Source organism: Pseudoliparis swirei, chromosome 4 (assembly GCF_029220125.1).
Source record: "Pseudoliparis swirei isolate HS2019 ecotype Mariana Trench chromosome 4, NWPU_hadal_v1, whole genome shotgun sequence".
Taxonomy (NCBI): Eukaryota; Metazoa; Chordata; class Actinopteri; order Perciformes; family Liparidae; genus Pseudoliparis; species Pseudoliparis swirei.
This window is the reverse complement of record NC_079391.1, coordinates 8,061,747-8,086,170: the sequence shown is the minus strand read 5'-3', so window position 1 is coordinate 8,086,170 and position 24,424 is coordinate 8,061,747. Positions and strand designations below refer to the sequence as shown.

At 43.0% G+C, this 24,424-nt stretch overlaps 1 protein-coding gene across 3 annotated transcripts in view; it reads left to right on the top strand.

The window, feature by feature from the left end:
* The window catches only part of esrrga (estrogen-related receptor gamma a), a 69,169-nt gene that overhangs the window by 33,280 nt on the left and 11,465 nt on the right, over nucleotides 1-24,424 (top strand). For all 3 annotated transcript variants that reach the window (XM_056413593.1, XM_056413591.1, XM_056413592.1), the window contains 2 exons: nucleotides 6,950-7,060; nucleotides 10,267-10,449. In XM_056413593.1, coding sequence (XP_056269568.1) covers nucleotides 6,950-7,060; nucleotides 10,267-10,449 — 294 coding nt within the window. The remainder of the gene's footprint in view (nucleotides 1-6,949; nucleotides 7,061-10,266; nucleotides 10,450-24,424) is intronic.

The following is a 24,424-nucleotide window of genomic DNA, read 5'->3' as shown; positions in this document are numbered from 1 at the left end:
CACCCAGACCAGGAGCCAGCGATATTCAGAACGCATGTCCATTGTGCATATGGTCATATTGACAGATTTGCTGTGTTACGACGTCGCAGCTTTGACGGCGTCTGATGAATCACGCCTAAACACACAGAATGTGTTGAATCCAGAACCAAATCCTCCGTCTCTAGATTGCCATAAACGGCCAGCTGGATTCAGACGGTGTAGACCAGCAGAGAGACAAGTCCACGGACTGAAAATATAAACCTTGGCGCACTGCCCCACACACACACACACACACACACACACCAAACACTAACAGCTCGTGCCAACTTTGGCCGTGCTCCCCACGGCCTCTAAGACCTAATGAGTGAGATCGGGTGGAAGGCTCCAGTCTGTGTGAGTATTGGTTGTGTGTGTGTGTGTGTGTGTGTGTGTGTGTGTGTGTGTATACAGCTGGCAGTGTGCGTCAAAACTCTCTTCAAAGCTCAACAGTCCTGAACGATGCTCTCCCTTCTCATTGCTGTGGTGTGTATGCAGTCATGCACACCACGATCAAGACGAATGGGTGAGACGTGTCCACATGCAACACACACAGAGGCCCATTTGAGTCTAATAAAGGACACCTTTTCTGGAAGAGCACTCATTGAATAGGATGTCCGTGGGTCACTAGATGACGTGTAAAGCGAATAGTGCAGGAGGAGAATACAAGAGGATGGGAGGCAAGAATGAAAGAGGATGACGAGAGGGAGAGAGAGCGAGTGATGGGGAAAGGGGAGGAGACAAGAGGAGAGGACGTGGAAACAGGAGGAGGGGAGCCGCCAGACAACCGGTGGCGTCTGGTGTTTCCCCCCGTGGGAAACTTGTAGCTAAATCTGGCCCTGTAGCGTCTGTCCTGAGTGTGTGTGTGTGTGTGTGTGTGTGTGTGACTGGCATCTGGTTGCATCCCGGCGAAAAAGGAGCGATAATGGAAACGTGTGACGAGAGCTCTGCCTAAGTGGTCCGCTCTCTTTCATATACACTTCGGTGGTTTGTTTTGAGAGTAGAGGAGACGTGAAAGGAAGACAGTTCTGGGGGGGGGGGGGGAGCATTTTATTTACAATGTGACAGCAACGTGGTCGTCAAACTCACACGACGGATTCCACCAAAACACTCCGACACAAGACTTAAAAAAACAAGACTACTGATTGAAAATGAACAAAGCATAAATGTAAACTTAGGAATGTGTTATTACTGAGCTTATTTGGTTCTTCAAATTTAAAATGCCAAATGCTTACGTCAATGTATCGGGCATTAATGTTCAAAAGGCAACATTGTTCACATGGTCTCACACACACACACACACACACACATATTCACACACCAGTGACAGCCACCTGCCCGCTGCCTCGGGCCGAGCTGTTCTGATCTGTTCTGGTCCAAGCAAAACGTCACTGCATGACACCACACACACACACACACACACACACACACACTTTCCTCTGAACCTCCCCTCCGCCCCCTCTCTCACGCTCTTTTTATTTTTCTTTCCGTCTTAAAGCTATTTCTTGTGTCAATTGTTTTCAAATCCGAGCGCACGATCCCTCCGACCGACGTGAGTAATCTTGACTCGCATTGATCTCTACCAACCAATTACTTGAGAACGCCACATAGTAATCCATGTTCTGTGGCTGTTCGACCACACGTGTTGCGTTTCTTCCCCCGGTTATATCCACTGCTTCCTCACATGCGGGGGAATCATCGATACACACAATAGATTTAAAATAGATTTAAATGGGTCTGTTGTCTAACTCAATCTACCTGCCCATCAGTTGTTAAAGCCACATAGGAAAAACCCTTCATGGTATTACACCAGCACTGAAGTTTTACACACACACATTCACATATAGACACACAGAACAATAAGGTGATAACCTGGTCTACGGTTGAAGAGAGACTTCAACCCGGTTACCACTTCAATTACCATAAACTACCCCCCCCCCCTCTCTCCTTGTCTCTGCCTCTTTAAATGGTCCCTTCCTCTTGTGTTTTTTGTCACCCTGCTTCCTCTTTTGCTGTGATCAACAGAAATCAATAATTTTATTTGTCGCCCTTCTCCTCTCCACTTTATGCCTCCCTCCTCTTTTTCTCGCCCTCTTTCATCCTCTCGTTCTCTCGTCATATCATTGACCATCTGAAATCAATCCATTTTCTGTCTTTGTCTCGTCTTTCCTCTCTTACCATGAATACCAGTTCTCTCTTCAAAAGCACTTAGGTGTCAAAGGCATTTCACCCTCAATCCCTCAACTGTTCAAACGCACACACACACACACACACACACACACACGTGCGCTGATGTGCAGTGTAAAATCTATGCTGATGTGATCAAAGCAGATTTTGCTATTGACAGACAGCAATATTCCCACGAAAGGAAAGATTTGCCTTCATCATTGTCCCTGTGTGTGTGTGTGTGTGCAAGAGTGTGTGTGCAGCATATGATGTGAATTAGGTATAAAGGAGCTGTATTTAACATTGTGAATGTTAATATAGCATCAAATAAGTATTGGTTGAGTAAAGTTACAGTGGAGTAATGTCTACCCGAGCAGAGAATGAAGTCGCCCTCCATCTGTGTGTGTGTGGTTGTGCGTTAGCTTCTCCTTGCATCGGAGACATAGCCAGGCCGGTCCTACTTGCTCTTCGTGCATGTCCGTGCACGTGACCACTGGTTAGCTCGCGCTAGTGTTGTTACGAGATGTGCCGACGCTTCGAAGCGTGTGTCGAGTAATGGAGGGGGCGTTTCCTCGAAGCGCGTATCCAGGCTTGCTTCATTTATGGGAGGAGCCAAAAATGATGACGTCCGAAGCCTCGCTGCCCGGCTGTACCACGTGACTGCTTCGGGAAGCGGTTCAGATTTTGCCGAGAGGTTTGACAGCAATATAAACCCCTCAGGCTCCATTCAACATGTGGGTTGAGAGTTTGGAGAGTTTAGAGAGAGAGAGATAGTTAGGAGAGTGAGGAGAGAAGGAGAGGTGATAAGATGGAACTGTTGAGAAACTGTTATTTCTGAATAAAAATGAATAAAATGTCCCTTGTCCTGTACATCACTGTCCAAGTTACACAAGCATATTCAGTCCCCTCTTCCTAGTTACACACACACACACACGTTCACTGTCCTCTGCCTGCTTAAGCCCATGCCATTTTCCTAGTGACATAATAACATTATTACATAACCTGCCATATCATATGATACTTCCATTTTGGGGAAATGTACACACAGAATACATTCAAAAAATATTTTATTATGCACATATGTGATAATTTATGTAAAGAAATTATTTGGTCATACATTTTTGTAATTCATAGTCATTCCCAACAGCCATAACAGACACACACACATTCAATGCATCACATGATGTGGTTCAGATACAGCTGCCTGTGATTATGCACTTGGCCAGTAGGGGGTGTCGTGAGCACATGAAGCTTCGAGAAATGAACCCTTTCTCGAACCAATTGGCTGAAGTGGTTCGATGCCTCATGAGGCTTCATCTCACCATCACTAGCTCGCGGCCATTACCCTGTGCCGCTGACCGTCCGATAGCTTCGTCCCGGAAGCGTAGCGCCCACCTTGTGGTTCCCTCTCAGGTAGACACTGTTAGCCCAGGCAGCCCGTAGTTAATTAATGCTATTAGCACTGTTTGCTATTTAGCATCGTTTGCTACGAGCACCGCTTGAGTCAGGGGGTGTCGTAGCGAGAGCGAGAGAGGACCCAAATGACGAAAACTTCTTCCAAAGAAATATTTAATTCTGAACTTACAGGTAGTACACGACTAAACAGGACGACAACACGAACTACACAGTACGAAGCCACCCTGGGAATGAGACGAACAGGGTTTCAATACACAGGCAGGTGGAGGTGATTGGACACTAGGGAACGAGACACAGGTGAACACAATGAGGGCGGGACCAGCAATCACACAGAAGGAAACCATCAGGACCAGGGCAGACAATCACAGGGAGACAGATGATACAAGGACTTCAAAATAAGACACAAAACAAGACAGAAACTCCGGGTCATGACAGCTTGTTTTTAGCACCGTTTGCTATTAGCACCGCCGGCCCGCCGCCAACATGTCAGGCGCCCGTAAGAGCCAATCAAAATGCTCCAAATGTCAGATCTTGGACCTTTAACTATATGGTATTAAATTCAGTTTACACACACTTTGCACTGTGTAACACCCAAAAAAATGCGGGTGCAAATTGTAAGATGTATTTCAGTGTGTAGAAGTGGGAGCAATAGACTGAGGAGAGGTGTTCGTTTCGTTGACATAATAATTAAAGCATATAATGAAGGTGCACAACCTCTGGATTTTATTCCTTTCTTTCATGGATCTTTCCAGTTCTCTCATTATTATGTCCCTTTCTCTTTTCCTATTATCATCCCTCCTTTTCTCTCGTTTCATTTAATTTTTTTCTCATTCTTCTTCGTTTACCAGCCCATCCATTACCTACCGCTCCCCTTCTCTTATTTCACAACCTGTGCTCTCTCTCACCGTTCTGTTCTTGTCCTTCTACACTTTATTTTATGATAATCTTCCATTAATGGTCTGTTTCATTTTATTTTATTTTTTCTCTATCGCGTCTTTATTCCATTTCTAACCAATTTCCTGTTCAATTATTCTGTTCTTCACTTGCCTTTTATTTGTCCTCTTCACCCTTACATTGCCTCTCCCCCTTTCCTGTCCTCTCCTCTCCTGATTCCTTCCCTCCTCTCCTCTTGTGCCCATTCTTTATGACTTGAAGGCTCATTTGTTAAGAGGAGGTAGAGCACTCTCGTTCTCCCATAGCTTCCTCCTGTCTCTTTTTTGTGGTCTTTGGAAATATAATTTTCAATTTTTAATTTGAATCATTTAGATTTGATCATTAATCAGTGCTGAGAGAGAGTTAATTTGGTGGAAAATAGATGAGGTAGTTAGAGAGGGCTCTTTATAAAGTGAGCTCAGCGCAGCACTGGGTCTTTTAAGTGTAAGGAAAAGGGAAAGTGAAAAATTGAGAGTATACATGTGAGAATTGGTGTGTGGTAAAAAAAAAAAAATATGACAAAGTGCGCTCCCAGTAGGTAACGAAAAAGGAGCAGCGTTAATTGTCAGAAATGACTCAAAGAAGTTATGGGATTGGAGGTCTAAGCAGGAAGTGAGTCATAAATAGACATACAAGTACAAGTGATGGATGCCACAGTACAGACATGGGAATCTTTTTGATACTTGTTTCTATTGATTAATTAATTTCTTGCTGAATTTATATTTGAATCTGTAGTTTAAATATACAGTATGCAGCCATGTTACTGAGCTCGATCTTCCTCAAACCCTTTCCTCCAGTGTCCTCTACCTTCTCTAACTCTGATACTCTGTTTTTCTCCATCTCACTCGCTTCTGACCAACCATTGACCCAGGAAGTGACTGAGCAAGCTGCTTGTCGGGGCTTAACCAAACACCACACGGGAGTGTGTGTGTGTGTGTGTGTGTGAGAGAGAGAGAGAAAGAGAGAGAGAAAAAGGGAAAAAAGAGTGGGTGTGTGAGTGGGTTTGTACCCCCTGGTGTTAAGAGTTTCTTGACCGTTTGCTGACACTGTCTCCCCCCCACTGTACCTGGACTGTCAGCCCTTCTGTCTACCTATTTCCGTCTCAAGCACAAACGCACACACACACACACACACACACACACATATGCATGTCGTGTTCAGTTCACCGGATTGACTGCTGCCTTGACCAGAGTTTTTTTACGACTGACAGAATGTACGTAAAACCAATGTGTACACATGCAGAACTGTAAGATGATTTGAATAAAAGCAGTCAACAAAACGTGCACACGAACACACACGACACAAAATAAAACATGGAAACGTGCACTTATAAATCCCAATGAATGCGCAAACATGCTGCCTTACATTTGTATTCCTTCGCTGCCAATAGGAAGTCTTTCCGTTAAGTCTCCTAGGTGACTTGTCTTGGTCTTGGTCAGCACATTTTTCAGAGGATTTATATCTGTGTGTGTTAGCAAATCTCTCTCTGGCTCTCTCACTCTTTTTTTGCCATCTCCTCTTTTTACCTCTCTGTCTACACATTTAAATCCTGACTGTTTTAAATACACTTTGCATCAGAAAACCTGTCAACCCAGCGGTGCTGTAGGAGAGTACGCAGGAATCCTAATATTGCAACAGTGTGTTAAATTGTAGGTTAACTTGTTGTTCCCAAGATTGTCTGTTAATGAAGTTTCTGCAGATTATGTTCTTCTCTCTTTACTCTCACTTTGTTTCTGAATGGGAAAAACAAGCATTTAACAGCCCCTTCAGATTCCTACTCTCCTCTTCTCCTTCAGGGTACATGACACCTCTGTCTTCCTTATCCATCTTTAAGTGGTAACCACGGTAACATCCAATCCCCTGAGAGATAGGCCTAATTAAATTAAGACTCCTTTGTGTCAATTAATTAACGAGACAGAGAGAGAGAGAGACACGGCAACACTGAGAAAGAGATTGGGCAAGAGACAGGAAAAGAGTAAGTCAGAAAGCCAAAGAGAGAACATGAGAGAAAGAGAGAGAGAGAGAGAGAGAGAGAGGCCCTTTGCCCAAATGGTGTCTCTATAAATTAGTCTTGTTGTAGAATAAAAGATGGCAAGCGAGTTTAGCAAGCGTGACAATAAGATAAAAGTGCCTACATGCATAACATACACACAGACACACACACCCACACAGACACACACACACACACACACGCACGCACACGTTTGTACTGCAAAACAGCAGCGCTGTCACCATTTCATTCCCACACGTCATTATGTCATCGTCTTCCATTCAACACATTTTCATTTCCTTTCCTCTCCAATTTGATTTTCTATTTATCTTTATTTGTATTCCTCGTCTTTTGCTAAGTAGTCAAAAGAGTCAAAAGTTCCGTGCCACGCACAGTCTATTGATAAACTTCCTCTGTCATTCCCTACAGGTGTTCGTCTTGACAGGGTGCGCGGCGGGAGACAGAAGTATAAACGCCGGATAGATGCCGACAACAGTTCATACCTGAACCCACAGCTGGCTCTGCCTCCCAAGAAGCCATGTAAGAGCAAACACACACACACACACACACACACGACTCTGACTGAGGTTGAGCGGTGGATCTCAAGGACACACATTTGCATATAAAGTCCTCAGTGCACAGTAACTCATACGCATCTGACATAGTGTGCAGAGGGAACAATGAAAGACACACTATGGAGTAAAATCCCCCCCAAAAAAACAGAAAACATGCCAATCCCAGCATATAGTGTCATTTCTTCAGGCGCTGTTTGTGTAATAAGCAGGAGTCGTTGTTCAGAAATCAGAAGTGCATCAGTTCATATCCTAATGGAGACAGTTGGACAGTAAAAGTAGTTGAAACACACGCACACACACACACACATAAATAAACAGAGGGTAGTGAGAAGCCCATCTGTTTGGGACCAAGTTTATCTTCCTTTCTCTACTGCTACCAGTTTGGGGTCGTAACAATTGTATACGTTGTAATATTTCACGAGAAAAGGTTTTCATTTAGCTCCGGCTGGATTGGCTGTGTTCCTCTAAAGAATGAAACCCATCGCCAAAGCCTGATGATTGAAAATTAACAAGAGAGTGAGTGAGAGTGACAGAGAGACAGGTGGAGACCGAGAGAGAGAGGGAGAGACTGAGCCCAAATGAGAAGGTTTCTCAGAGAGAGAGAGAGAGAGGTAGGGGGGCAGCCAGCACCCTAATCCGGATTAAATCCAATCTGGCAGCCACATCAAACTAGAGTTAGCTCTTTAGCTAAGCGTCTGCTCGCACACATAACAAACACACACATACACACACACACACACACACACACACACACACACACACACGCACATGCAGTGCAGATTGAACAGTGTTTAGCAGCTTGGTCCCCAAAGCCCATTTTGCTTAAAGCTGGAGCATATTCTGCTTTAGGCCAATATGCTGAATCGCTGCACGGCAGTTTACCGGGACTTCTGCACTACTAATCATTGAAATGATGGGATAATAAGAGTGTGTGTGTGTGTGTGTGTTTACAAGGTATGTGTTTGCACGCACAGAGCATGTATGTGTGTTCCAGCTGAATGTCTTCACTGGCGGGCTATAGACCAGTTATCCTTAAACAGGTTTAGTTATATTTAACTTTTTTATTCCTGTTATTATTTTTATTAAGCTTTTGTCCCATTTGTTTATACATTCCAACGTAAGAAATTTACTGGATCACCAGTGACCACTCTAAATAGTTATTCTGGCCGTAATCTCTATTCACTTTCTTTCTTTAAATATATGTAAGAACACAAATCCTTCTAAACTAAAACTAAAACTAGATTATATTGACTTCCAGCGTCTCTCTTGTTCTTTTTCCCTCTCAAACAGTCGATACACGGACAAAAAAAAAATCTTTCTGTCCCTCAGTGTCTCTCTCAGATACACGCACATAGCCTATCGCTCTGTAGCCCAATCCCTAGCCTCGACATCCCCCATTGATTGTGTGGGAACAGAACAATAGCCCAGGGTTTGGAAATGGGCTTCCATTGATTCTAATTAGGGAAACATTAAATAAGATTTACCCACAGATACCGCAGTGTGACTGGGATTGGTTTGGCTCAAACGACCCCGGAGCTGAAACTAGAGGGAACAGGATGGAAGAATACATCCATGTACAAGTGTGTGTGTGTGTGTGTGTGTGTGTGTGTGTGTGTGTGTCAACAGAATTGGGGGTGGAGAGTGTTAGATCAATACACAACTCATCCCCCCCAACTCTTTCTCCCTCTCTCTTGCCTGTTTATCTCTATCTAGCTGTCGCTTTCTCCACTCTTCCTGTCCGTCTGTTACAATCTGTCCATGGCTCTATTTCTACCTGTCTTTCTTCCCCCATTTTATTTTATTTTGCTTATCCCTCCCTCTCTCTCTCTCTTTTTCTCTCTCTTTCCTTTCCTCCATCCCTCTCTCCTCTCGTGCTCTTCTATCCTCTGTTATTATTCCCATGCTTGATTAGTCGGTGGATTAATTTGGAAGCAGGGTATCAGTCTGTTACTAATGGGCCGTAGAGATCTCATCACCACATGTCACCATTACCAGCTGAGCTGTTTGGCTTTTGGGTATTATCGTTCCCTTCTCTACGTATCACTGAAGCTCCTTTTCGTCAGTGATGCAATGTTTTAGGCAACGTGAATAACCGGCAGTAATAACATTCAATCACACATTGAAACAGATCCTAAACTGGAAATCTTTCAATATATTTGACATTGTTTTATCATCTTTAGTCCGGCCAAATTGTTAGCAATGGACTTTTAAACTTTATACTTTATAAAGTAAGTATTGTTTGACAATTTTAAAGGTTTAAATTATGTCTCTAAGTGTCAAACACGTTTAACATCCTTATTATTCTTACATATTCATGTTTGTATACAATACACACACACATATGTATATACTATATACACTACCGTTCAAAAGTTTGGGATCACCCAGACAATTTTGTGTCTTCCATGAAAAATCACACTTTTATTTATCAAATGAATATAAAATATAGTCAAGAAATTGACAAGGTTAGAAATAATGATTAATATTTGAAGTATTAATTTTGTTCTTCAAATTTCAAGCTCAAAGGAAGGCCAGTTGTATAGTTTATATCACCAGCATAACTGTTTTCAGCTGTGCTAACATAATTGCACGGGTTTTCTAATCAGATATTAGTCTTCTAAGGCGATTAGCAAACACAATGTACCATTAGAACACTGGAGTGATAGTTGATGGAAATGGGCCTCTATACACCTCTGGAGATATTTCATTAGAAACCAGACGTTTCCACCTAGAATAGTCATTTACCACATTAACAATGTAGAGAGTGTATTTCTGATTAATTTAATGTTATCTTTATTGAAAAAAAGTGCTTTTCTTTGAAAAATAAAGTCATTTCTAAGTGATCCCAAACTTTTGAACGGTAGTGTATATATATATATATATATATATATATACACACTGTTTAATGTATAACATTCTGTATGTATGATATCTATCATTCTGATTTGTGTGCTGTATTCTATGAAAATGACTGAAATGTATTTATGTTGATTTAATGCAACATGTCTCAGTTTTGAATAGTTTTGCTACATGTGGAAAAACCTTTAGACACACGTGTTATCCAGCTTTGCATATGACCTTTCATATTTGTGCATGTGATTGGTGTGGAACCGCAGAAACTCACCATCTCTCTGTCTTTGTGTCTTTCTCCTCGTCTGGTGGTCACGTCAGTTGCCTTTGGCTGCCTTGCAGATAACAAAATCGTCTCTCACCTGCTGGTGGCCGAGCCGGAGAAGATTTACGCCATGCCCGACCCGACGGTACCAGACAGCGACATCAAGGCCTTGACCACGCTGTGCGACCTGGCCGACAGAGAGCTGGTGGTCAACATCGGCTGGGCCAAACACATCCCCGGTAGGGAGAAGAAAAAAACTTCTGAACTCTGACTTTCACACAGAACCTAATACACACACACACACACACACACACATCTGTCCTTACATACGAGTATAGCAGATTTCACATACACACCCACGCACATATATAGGATAGCATTCAAGCGGTGGGAGTTGGCAGAGGACAAGGTTAGACTTAGCTGCTCCAGATGCAGTTCAGGCACACACACACAAACGCACACACACCCACACACAAGTGAGCCTGGTGCTACGGTTTGACCTTTCACCCTAATCCTTGCACTCAGACAGTCTGAACTGTTGACTCTCCACCTGGCTAACCGAATGCTCTCACTGGTATCACACCTTCGTACACGCACATAACTGTTGACCTTTTGAACCAAACAGTCCAATCCCCTTACGTTCGACATGTGTGTGCGTGAGTGTGTGTGAGTGTGTGTGTGTGAGTGTTGGTTTGTTAGTTAGTCCTTGTACCATATATATGACTAAACCCTTTGAAATCCGGCCTCCTGTGAACTATGAACTGTGTATCTATTGGTATTAAAAGCCAGTCACAAAAATGTCTGGGATCAAAATAAGTTTACCTGTGACGGTGAGAACTTACACACACAACCAGGTGAAGTGTGTTGTATATGAGACACAATCTGAACTTGGACACACAATATGCTTTGAGATGGTTGTTGTTTGAAGCGATGAGAATTCATTTATATTTATGTGTGGTAACGTTCTTATTATAGAATTTAAAACAACATTGGAGAGAGTTTTTTTTACGCAACAAGTGATGAAAGGTGTTAAAGAGAAATGGAAATGTCATATTCTAATGAAAAACGAGTGAATAGTTTTTGTAACAGTTTACAGTAAGTCTGCCTTAGCCAAAAGCACATATGTGTCACTATACAGGTCTATTAAACAAACTTGTGTTTTTTTCTGTAAAATATTGGATCTGGACTACAAGAAAATTTAAATAATGGCAGGATACTCAAATGAGCCGTGAAATGAGTAAATAAAACAAAGTAAAGGAGAGAAAAAGAGCCAGGCTGATGATGGCGGATCTCAAATGAAGAGGAAGACAGGGAGCAAGATTAAAACTATAATCTTGTTTTGGTTTTAGTGAGTGAGCCCTGCTGTGACAGCAGAGAGGAGGGAAGAGGAGCGTCTCAGAATAACACAGATTAGCACCAAGATTAGTCCCATTGTCGACTGGAAATATGGTTACACATAGAGTGACCCCCTGTTGCCACTGCTCACGTTGTGTCGGGGGTGGAGAGAATATAGGGGGAAGCACCAGATTAAAAGCATGAATACCATTCAGTCATGCTGCGTAAATCTATAATAATAAAGTCAATAGCGTTGGATAACAGGGTCTCCCAAATGATATATAAAATATATTATCAATAAATGTGAAAAACAACAGAGTTGAAAGAGAGAAAAAAAGAGATGAAGTGAGAGAGAGAAGGATGGGAATATACATTGCTTCTTGTTAGTGTATTGATCTATGTGCTGCTATATGGACAGTAAGCAGACATATGTATTGATCCGCATGCCAAGTATAGCCCTTTGAATATTTATTTTTTCTCTTTCTAAATAACATATAACCTCATTCCAATACGATCTCCTTTCCTGTAATCCCCCCGTCCTGCGTTTTACTCTTCCAATCCATTTATCTCTCTCCCACCCACGATCTCTGTCTCTCTCCCGTACCTCTGGGAAGCCCCCGCTGTATAGACAACATACAAATACACACACTATTGTGCACGTGATGTATGTTTATAGTCTTGTTTTGCATTGGACTTGGCGTTTCCATTGCTCTCTACTTTTTCAAGTGAATGGACTGAGTTAGCCAGGTTATGTGCTAAGCTGTGTGTGTGTGTGTGTGTGTGGGGGGGGGGTGCGTTTGCGTTAATGCTTGTGTGTGTGGGGAGAGAGCGAAGCGCAGAGATTGCTTGGTGGAGGAGAGAAGATGGCGTGATTAGATGAACGAGGAAGGCAATCCACTGCTCACGGAGAAAGATGGAACTCTTCATCTTCCAAGTGTGTAATGCGTGTGTGCGTGTGTGTGTGTGTGTGTGATGTGATGTGAGCACCTTATGAAATCCTCATTGTTTACAACACTGATCTAATACTCTCTCACAAACACACACACACACACACACACGCCTACATACATGTACAGAAAGTGATCTACTGTTCACTCAGAGTGGATTGTCAGAAAGAAATACGCCTCCTCAACATTCTGTATCAGGCACACACACACACACACACAAACACGCACACGCACACAGACACACACACACCAAACAATAAAGAGTCTACAATGACTTAAATCTTGAATAGAATAGACCTGTTAACCTTTTTGCAGCCGTCTTTTTCCACATATTGTCAAGTGTGTGTGAGTTTCACTCCGTACAGGGAGTACATGTGAACACACACACACACACACACACACGTCTGTGCTCGCCATGGTACAGTAATTTTTTTTAATCAAATTGATGGAGAGAGACAGAGAAACAAAGAGAAAAAAGACAGAGGCAGAGAGGAGAGGTGAAGCCAATTTATGCTTCATGATATGGCTGCTCAGCGCTGCACAGACGCACACACACACACACACACACACACACACACGTGCGTGCGCGAAATCCACGCACACACAGGCTGCTAACAGTGGTAACAACGTGTCAAGCCGAGCGCCAGGCAGCTAATTTGAAGTCATTAGATGTCTGCCGTACTGGCAACAATTTGTTACGCTCACACACGCACAAACACACACACAGAAACACGTCGCATACACACACTGAGTTAAGAGCCGTCTGCGGATAGCGAGGAGGCTAAATTGTAAACTAATTTAAACATCACTCAGCGTTAGAGAGGCTGCCCGCAAGACAGGCCCCCGGATAACAAGGCTAGGGTACACGTGTGCACGTGCGTGTGTGTGTGTATATGTGTGTGTGGATGTGCGTGTTTGTGTGTGTGTGTGTGTTGCTAGTCATGTTTCACACACAAAGTTGCCCAACCTTAGAGACTTGTGACAACACACACACATATACACACATATCTCTTTGATTGGTTCTTTGATTCTAAAACTGTGTGTGTGTGTGTGTGTGTGTGTGTGTGTGTGTACATGTGCATGCACGCTCATTTCCATATTGATATGGCCTATATGCAAACATTTGATATGTCATTAGGAGAGGAAAATGAGGTTTCAGACCCAGTGTGTGTCTCTTGTTATCCCACAAGGCCCCGGACACCGTCACACATTTGCACCTCACACATGCATATGTGTGTGTGTGTGTGTGTGTGTGTGTGTGTGTGTGTGTGTGTGTGTGTGTGTGTGTGTGTGTCAAAGGAATAGATGAATCGCATGCAAACACAAACATGGTCGAGTCTTTTTGCCGATTCAAACTGGGCAACGAGTGGCTCCACCCACATTCACACATTTAGAAGACGAGCATATGAGCAGTACACCGTCACTCTCAGAAAACTGAGGCTGCGTGGAAAATTGTCGGAGTTATTATTATTCAGGAGGATGTGAAAGGCTTTGGCGTCCAATAATATGGATTAGTGGAGAGAAGATCTTATTTCAATAGCTCTCATTGCCACAACTCCAGTTGCATATTAGGCCGCATGTCATCCTTATTGTGTGTGTGTGTGTGTGTGTGTGTGTTGAAGTAGGAACAATGAGCGGTCAGGTCAGAGCAAGAGGCAAATATTTAAACAGGAGCAAATAAGGGAGTGAATTAAAAAAAAAAAGGCTTTTCAAAATGAGCCATTTATCTGTCTGTATAATTATTCTTTTCATCCTCTTTTCTGTTCTCTCTCCCTCTCTCTCTCTCTCTCTCTCTCTCTAACTAAATGACTGCCGGGCAGTCATGCCAGCAGCTCTTATCTCGACTCGCGGACACAAAAGAGAAAGAAAGACAGGCGAACACTTGACTTGACGAAGGCGCAAGGAATGAACAAATGAATGAATCAACGAACGAGAGCCGGGACCTATAACACCGTCTATTTTACCAGAACCAGAGGCCTTGCCATTAGGGTTTTTTTTTTTTTTTACAACCCCCCCTCCCCCATTCTTTCTTTATTCAAGGAAGAAATTGCTCTCGGGCCGCCCCCCACTTCCCCATCCACTATTCTCCGGCTTCCCTATCTCCTATTACTTGCTCTTTCTTTTCTTACGGTCTTTCTTTCCGTTGCCTTTTCAATTTTGACACTCAGGATAAGCGGTCTGTGTGTCGGCAGTAAAGCAGTATGATTGAGCTGTAAAAAACGGGGGAGGACGAAGAGGGTGGTGGGGGGGGGGGGGGGGGTTGCTGTGTGTCTATTCATTTAATCGGCCTTTATGGAGATATGGGTGGTGGTGGTGGTGGTGGTGATGGGGAAAGGAGGTGGTGAGGGAAGTCCTCTCGGCTCATGTTCCGCATGCCTCGTTTCCATTGTTCGTCATTTATTGGCCTCTCTATAATTTCTTCTTTCTCTTTACTCCCCCTTACTCCTTGTTTTCGGATGAGCGTGGGTGTTGAAAATCCCACCACAGTGATACTAAAAACATGAATCGGGATTAAGGGGAATGGAGAACTCAAGAGAAGGTTTGAAATAAAACGTACGAAACTGAGGCGAGAGAAAGGGAATAAAAAGTGTAGGAAATGGGTCGAGAATGGAAAGCAGGCATGTCACATATACCTCTGTATAACCTAGATACTCCCAAAGAGCCTTTCATACAATACTATTCTGACCCCATGGCTAAATATCCCCCACCTCTTCACCCTCTCACATGACCTTCCTATTTCTCTCTCTCTCTCTCTCTGCTTCTGTCTCTTTCTGGCTCTCCCTCCTTTCCTCCCTCTCTCCATGGTATCCTTAACCTCTTCATTATCAAGTCAACCTCATCTCTCAACCCTAACCCCTCCCCTTCTCTCCCCCGCCCTGTCTTACAGACACTACAGAAATCGTCATCCAACTCTAGTTAAATCCATTAAATCTGCCTTTTTTCATACATTTATGTTTTTAATTGGTACGTCAGAGCATTCTCAGAGAGGCCTTCCTGATGCTTTACCTCTCCTGTTGTTCCTTTTGTGCTCTTTCTTTTTTTGGTCCTGTTATAAATGGTGTTCACTTTTAGATGCAGCCAACCAGTTGAACAGTGGTCATTCAGACTGCCAGTCAGTCAGTTAGTTAGCCAATCAGTCAGTCAAGTAACTGCACAGTCGGTCAATCAACCAGAGAGACACCCAGTCAGTCGGCAAATATTGATTAATAGAAGTGTCCAGCTCCTTTTAGCAAATCAAATGTTGAGTCTCGGTGGCCAAAGGAACCAATGCGAGCACACACACACACACACACACACGTATACACATGGATACACACATCCTTGACTTTGAAAGTGCAGCTCTCTAAATTAACACTGACACACATTCTAACACTTCACAATGAGCTCCGAGAGAGGCAGAACATCACTAAGTGTGTGTGTGTGTGTGTGTGTGTGTGTGTGTGTGTGTGTGTGTGTGTGTGTGTGTGTGTGTGTGTGTGTGTGTGTGTGTGTGTGTGTGTGTGTGTTTGCGTGAGTGCATGCGTGTGTTGTGGGAGGAATGTAAAAGCCCAGACTAGTGATGATGTCACTCCCTGGCCCTCCTCATTAAGTCTGGTGTTGTCATCAATCAGCAAAGAGGTTGTTGGGCTTCGGGTCATGGAGTGGTAAATCAAAAAGGAAACATCTCTCCACACAAACAAACACACACACACACTTTTCTTTTTTTTCCCAATTGTTAAATCATATTCCAGTCTGTCGCTCCCTCTCAGTGCCATTGCCCTCTCCAATAAAACGTCTGGTCCGGGGGCACATGTGCACGTAAACCCGTTAAAAAAAATACATAAACCCATGAAGAAATACTCATACCCGAAACTACACACGGACAAGCACATTTGGCCCCATTCTGTCGGCTCGGGCTAGTTCACCTTGACAGCCACAGCATGCCGCGCGCCTTCTTACCACACACACACAACACACAAAGATACAGTCATCCACAGAGACACAGTGGGAAGACATCACAACATTGACGGGATAGTGTCCAGGCAAACACAAACTTTAAAAAAAAGCCATGATAGGCATAACAAGCAGAGGTGAAGAAAATATGCATCTTCGTTTAAGTCCCTCCCCTTGAACACAGGCGGACCAATGACGGGGTGGCGTTGGCCACCTCTGACCAGACGAGGCTCCATAGACTCTCATGCAGCGTTTCAGATCTTCCTCTTTTCAGGCCGGTCTTGTGGATTTGGAGCCTTCGTTAAATGCTGTTTATAGTCGTGATTAATCAATCATGATTTAGCCTGAAGGAAAACGAATACGAAATGTTGTGCCCCTATTCTAATTAAAAAACACGATTAACACTATTTCATGAGGTTGCTTCTGTAACAAACTCCTTCCGACACAACGGACTCTATCGTTTCCAGATTATAATGAGATTCAACTGATAAATTAGTTTATTGTGATTGATTTAAAATCAGAATTTGTTTCAGATCATCGCTTTGTTTTTAAGTTTGCTTCTTTTATGCAGTCTCGTACATGTCTTCATGTTTCTAGTCGCTGTTGATTCCTTCTGGACTCTGTTGGGCGTATTTGATTTTCATTTCTTCTCATTCCAGAGCGACATAACATATTTAGAGGTTGTGTGTGTGTGTGTGTGTGTGTGTGTGTGTTTCATTGTCCACGTGTGCAGAAGAAACATCTTATTTTCCAATGTGCCACCTCCGTGGTTTCTTTTTGCATCCAATACAGTATAAACAAACACACTATTGTTTGCGGATGAAAACAAATATTGATGAAATCAAATTAGGAAAATAATATTTGATATCTGAGTTTAATGTTTGGATTAAGTTGGTCTTTCTCTATTGGATTAAGCCTGTGGGTATTTGAAGCATGGCACCAATATGGGAATTGCTTTCCTGTCGTCGTATCTACTTTACTTCATTTCTTTTTTGGTTTAATAATGTGAAAACAACATTAAAATTGACAAAATGTTGTGTAAAAGTAATCTTCTATTTCCCCCTGAACAGTGTAATACGAGTTAATTTAACAAAATAGATCCCCCATTTTTATTGGGAATATTTGGAATATCTGTATAAGAAAAAGAGTAAAAAAACTATAACTTCTTCTTATTTTCAATACGCTGTTCTGTTTTTTTCTTCTTATTTATGCCAAATTTCATGTTTTGCTAAAAACACACACACACACACACACACGGAGGCACCTCCATATTCTGTCTCTGAGGGCACGTTCAGTCTGTGTTGACTCTCCTGTCTGTCCGCGGCCCCGTGTTTGTTTTGTCATCACCGTGTTGACATGACGATGTGCCAATGATGACACTCAAACACACACACACAGCTTCAGAAACACACATTATTCTATACACACAAATATTCTCACGCACACATTGGTTTTACCTCTATCGGGTCACGCCTCGGTGCTGACACACACCTCGTGCCTCACACTTCATAAGGACACAAGCTTCAAACTGTCTCTGTGTCCACGTGTGTCACACCGTGTCAGACTGGAATTCACAATGAAATACAAAACACAAAGCAGCCGATGATAGTGGAGTATTTTTATTTTTTATTATCACATTACCAACTCTATCCTTGCTAACATCAGCAGTGTTAACGAGTGAATGAAATACCTGTAAATTAAAAAATTACACTGATTTTAAAAGTAGTGTTTTAAATCCATTGGGTTTTTTTCTGCTCAGCTTCCCATCACAGCCTCTGATTAAAAGTAATTTTCATAATTTCGATTTTTGAGTCTCGAAAGACATTCGGTGGATGGATATTCAAGTGAAACTGAGAAGAAAACACAAATATTGAATTCATGTGATTTGCTCTCAGCAGCCCATCGCTGTTTTTCTTATTAGTGTGATTACATTAGCAAATCAAATTCATTTGTCTATCAGCCTTTGAGACGCAGCCTGCAATCTGAGTACACTGACTAATCTGCATCAAATAATGTCTGTCACACACACACACACACACACACACAACACACCAGAAAAACAGCAGCACACACAAACACACACATCATAAACACACCCATGAATGTGCACAAATGTATACACACACACACACAGACGTGCACAGTTTTATAATATGTGCCGTCAGACAAGCAGTGACAAATAAATCAGCGCACCATCTGAGCCCATCATCATCTAAGTCATCACTAGCAAACAGTCAGCTTTTACTACTTTCAATTTGCTTTTGTGTTTGTGTGTGTGCGTGTGTGTGTGTGTGTTTGTGTGTGTGTGTGTGTGCCTGGGAAAGAAAGAGAGAGAGAGATGATGTGATGTGATATGATATGATATGCTGGCGGGGCATAAAGATAGATGATCATAATTACGCACAGGCCAAACTCCATTTCAAATCATCATCATCCTATTCTATCTGTTAGGGGGCACACACACACACACACACACACACACACACACACCAGAAGCAATATAAAGAGATCACACACATACAAGGATTCACAGTCACCTACACACACATATCACACACACCTATGCACGCAGCAAATCTAGTGGAAGGAGGGACAGGCTTGTCATGGCATCACATTATTTCTGCCGGTTCATGCAAAGTTCACAGACAGGCATGAAATAGTTATTCTCTCTCCCCCCCCCCCCCCGCTCTCTCTCTCTTTCTACTTCACTTTTTACCTTTTCCTCACGTTTCCCTTTTCTTCTCTTTATCTTTACATTTTCTCTTTTTTCCAATGCGCCCTGCTCAATCTCCGTTTCTCCTCTTACCTTGGCCTTCCTCTCCCTCTCTTGCCCCAATCATTGATCCTCACCTCCTTCCCCCTCTCTCTCTCTCCTATTTCCTCCTCTTCTTATTTGTCTTTATTCCTCACTCGCCCTATGTTTTACTCTACCTCTCTCACTTATCCGTTATGACCGATGCTCCCACTGCTCATCTTCCACCTTCCCCCTTTCTTTTACCTCCCTCACTTCCTCAGTCCCTCTCTCTCTCTCTCTCTCTCCCCACATCCTTCACCCATCATTCCTAAATAACAGTCAGGGATTCATCCTTTCCATCAGGGAATAAGCAGGTGGGAAAATAGGATCGGAGCGTGCCTGCCACCAGCTGGGGAGGACTTATGGTCTGTGCACAACACACACAAAGAGACACATTATTTATTTAATAGAGGCATAAACACATAAAGACAGGCACACCTTTTGCACATGCACGAGACAAACACCTGCAGATAGGCAACAACATGGGCCCTGTGCCCGACTGTGACGCAGCAGTGATGAAAGGTCAAAAAGAAATAACTACGTGTGAAATGGTTTGTACCCAGCCATTACTACGGTGGTTCTCTGTCTACATGTGTGTGTGAAGGTACCCGCATCGCGATGATGATTGGTTGTAATGATGATACATGTAGACGGGCGACTTCTTAGTGTATAGAGAGAGAGACAAGCAGGAGATTATGAAGAGATGGAAGAAACACACGTGGCATCGTGAACACAGGATAATATCAAATGTATAACTCCGCCCTTCCTCACAGCAGACATTCTGACACACTGAGTCACGACTGCGTCTTTCCCTTTTCCAGTTCCAATTTCTAGTTCCTGTCGATTGGTTTTCCCGTCTAACTTTGTGTGGTTGTTCAGTAATGTGCGTTGGATGGCGTGCATGTGTTTGTTCACTCCCCGCCTGCTATGTGGGAGAAGACCTTGTCTCAGTGTTTCAGTGTGTGTTCACACGCGCACACACAAAACACACACACGGACACACAGCACTGATAATGTGTGTAGCTTTTTGTCTATTTAATCTTGATGGGATGTTTCATCTACAGGCTGCTATCACAGCTGGCTGCCTTATTGTCTGGGTCAGACTGATGAGTGGTGTGTGTGTGTGTGTGTGTGTGTGTGTGCTTCTCTGTGTGCATGTTCAGTTTGTGATCCCCTATTAGTCTCATGCATGCATATGTGTACACCTACACTATTGACACATTCCTCTCTGATACACGTAAACATACCGATACGAACAATATGCACATGTGCAAGTGTGTGTCTTGTGCATGTGTGTGTGTGTGCTGTCCATCAAGCCACACACACACAGCCCTACCCAACCATTGGCTTGGTTGCTGATGATGACATATGAGTTCCTGGCCTTGGTAATGGCTGTTAAATCTCATAATTACACGCTTCTTTATTGCAATGCATAATGACCCCGCAGCACTATTGGACAATTAATTAAGATTTTCAGCCCAGGCTTTTTCCGGCCCAGATGAGGAGGTGGAATGAGGTCTAATGTTCGTGTCTCGGAGCTAGGACATTAAGGCACGATGCTGTCGGAGAGAAGGCTGTCTCTCTGTGCGCATCCGTTTTCATCTCTCGTCTTTCTTTCAGTCTGTGCAGGTCTCTCGTTCTCTCTGTCCTCTCTCTCTTCGCTCCAGTGTCGAGCCTTTTCTTTTCCTCTCGATACTCGTCATGGATGATGATATCGGAGACCGTATCTCTAATCTGTGAATGGTAAATTAATCCCTGTGGAGTTCCTGCGTTCCTCTCTCGATGGAAAGCTACGGGGGATTATGAAGATAGAATCAACACAGCCTCATAGTCTCATAGACAGACACCCGGCTTGGACAGGAACCTTTGGATTTTGTTTTAAAGCCACAATCAGCAAGTTTCTATTCATAAATCAATACCCCCTTTTTTATTGCAAAATGTTGTTTGGAAAGTGTCAAAATACATGTGACAACACACAATTTTATCTAATCATCTTTGTATACAAAAGAGAATATCCTGTCCAATGGTTTTGATTGCAGGGCAGACTATTTGCTGATGCCTGGACTATGGATTTTGTCTTTTCAGGAGAATATGGTATGGCAGGATATTGTTCTGAAAAGATAATCCACCAAGAGATCAATAGACCACCACAACCCAGTTAATTGAACAAGCTGGGGAAATGAATTAATCACTAGATAGATAGATAGATATATATACAGATATATATATAGATATAGATATATCTATATATATATATATATATATATATATATATAGATATAGATATATATATATAGATGGAAAGATAGAAAGATAGATGGATAGATATATATATAGATGGAAAGATAGATATAGATATATACAGATATATACAGATATAGATATATAGATGGAAGATAGTTATAAATATATAGATATATAGATATAGATAGATGCCGATATAGATAGATACAAATATAGATAGATAGATAGATTGATATAAAGATACAAATATAGATACAGATATAGATAGATAGATAGCTATCGATATAGATAGATATAGATACAGATGGAAAGATAGTTATGTTTGTTTGATCTTGATTTTGCTCTTGACCAAGTTGTCCTTTACGTAATGTAATCACTGGCCTTACAGTATTTCCCAGGAAGCATTCCTCCTCTGGAACTGTCAAATGGTAATGAAATATTTTAGGTTGGGATGTGTTGCCAACTGTAAAGCTAACATCGGGGTGCACTTGGCATCCGTGTATATGCCTCTTCCTGGATGCTGCACACAGTCTGAGAAGGACTCATTATTTGTGTTTCTCGTGGAGTCTCGACAGACACGGGGTGACTTTCCCTGGGGTATGAATGTTGATGTACGGTTTAATCAGTGTCTTCGTGTGTGTCCTAATGACGCTTCTGAGTAAGTGGAACACACCATCAAAACAGTGTGTCCAGCTGTCTTTGACCTCGCCTGGTATACTTTTACCTGGACGTCAGGTAGAGGGATGCAAATATTCCAATGATCTTTATTCTTTTTTTTATTGAATTTTTCAGCTCAATGTTTTTTTCGTCTTCAAAGCTCTTCTGTGCGTGTGCGTGTGTGTGTGTGTGTGACAGAGAGTGTTGCTGTTGAAGCGGTTCGGTTTTGTGTACACACGGTTAATTCCTCTGACAGATGTGTGTGCACACACTCGTCATTCCTGCCCGCGTCAGCATTGGACTGAAGACGGGTGAGACAGGATTAGAGGACGACAGGATAAATAGAGTAAAAGAAAAAAGTAAAAATAACAAATAATGCCAGAAAACAGAAATTGTGTAGAAATTAGTTCTTTTGCTTGATGTGTACTTCACGAAAACCCTCTCGAGCAGAGCAGACAATTGTCACTTGAGCAGCACACTTGACTCTATCAAGAGATAAGAAGACATGACCCCAGTGGAGCTCGCTGTGGCACGTACACACACACACACACACACACACACACTCACCCACACACTCCTTGACATGGCCCTGGCGGAGCTAGAAGTGGGTAATTAAAATGTAAATATTGATATTTTATTATTTGAAAATGCCTCCACCGCAATGCTCTTAATGTCACTCCATCTGTCGTCTCCACCGAGACTCGGGGGGGTCGCCCTCCACGGCCGGCTGCCCCCCACCTAAGCAACCCCACCCCACCGCAGCAACAGCTATAACACTCGACACACGTCTCCGCTGTTGCTGCGTCTCCATTTTAGCTCTAATTAAGTGTGAAATATTAGCGACCGCGACCGCAGAGGCAGCGCACACGCCGCAGACGGGCACGGGGAGAATGCAGCACGCGACCCTCCTCTCCACCCCTGACTCTCTCTTTCACACACACACACACACACACACACACACACACACAGAGAGCACTCATCCCCACTACAGCAATGGGAAGATTTTAAGTGTTAATCTTGCAGTGCTGCTGATGGTGTCTAATGTATGCAATTAACAGTCAGCCAGGGCTGAGGGTTTGGTAATTAGCTTGCTGTTCACACTGATTAGAGGCTACTGCAACCCTATGACTGCTCCACTCTCCCCCAGGCCGCACGCAGGAAAGGGGGGGATATGGAGAGAGAGAAGTGGGGGAGGGGAGAAGGGGAAAGAAAAGAAAGATATATTTTAGCCAACAATAGGGAGTAAAGGGGGTGAAGGGGACAAGGCGCGTGTGTGTGTGTGTGTGTGGTATCCGCGTGTGAGAAAAGTAACTGATAATGTACCGAATATATTTATATGGTCGTACAAACATCCGTCTGCTCGTGTCCATTTGGTCATCTTCAGTGTGTGCAGCTCCGTAACGTTAGCCAGGTGGTTATTGACTTCAGGAGACGGAGATGAATCATATAACAAACCTCAACCTAATCTTCAACAAGACTTCGAATGAAACGATGTGAACGATGGCTTTTTAAACATCCCCTCCAGACGTGTTTTCAGACGTGTAAAGATGATCTGCATTAGTACATTTGCGTGGGATAATTTTTGTCTTGACGGTTCAATAACCTCGTTCAAATTTCTTCATAATATACAACTCCCTTATTAACAGTCCTGAATAAATGGAAAGTAGAATATGTTACCTTCTGAGCTTTATGTTTGTATGTAGACGTCTTGAGAGGTTTACACCTTCGCTCCTCTGCAGACGGGTGTGGAAACAGCCGTCTAGTACCACGTGTACATGAAGGTCACCGTTCTGCACGGTGAAGGTCAATCAACAAGCAAAGCAGACTTTACATTGTTTGCTTTGTTGCTGTTGTTTCACAACATATTTCGACCGTACCTTAATCCCGACCAGATAAGAGTAAATATAAAAGAGTAACACAAATGTGCGGATTGGACACAATAATGTGAACGCTCTACACACGCACAAACACACATGATTTTAATAGCACAAACTTGATTTGCCCTTTCATATAATATCAAGTCCATTTAAAACGTGGTGTTTTCATAAACAGATCACGTGAGTGCATCTGTGTGTGCGTGTGTGTGTGTGTGTGTGTGTGCGTGTGTGTGTGTGTGTGCGTGTGTGTGTGTGTGGGGCTGTGTTCAATGTGTGTCTCAAAGCCCTCTAAATTAGCTGGTTCTCTGGGTAGAGTTGTTTCCATTTCGTTGCGCATCTCTGTGTAATTGGGTCAGCTGGTGGATGCGTGTGCATGTGTGTATGTGTGCGCGTGTGTGTGTGTGCTAGGTGTGTGTGCGTGTGTGTG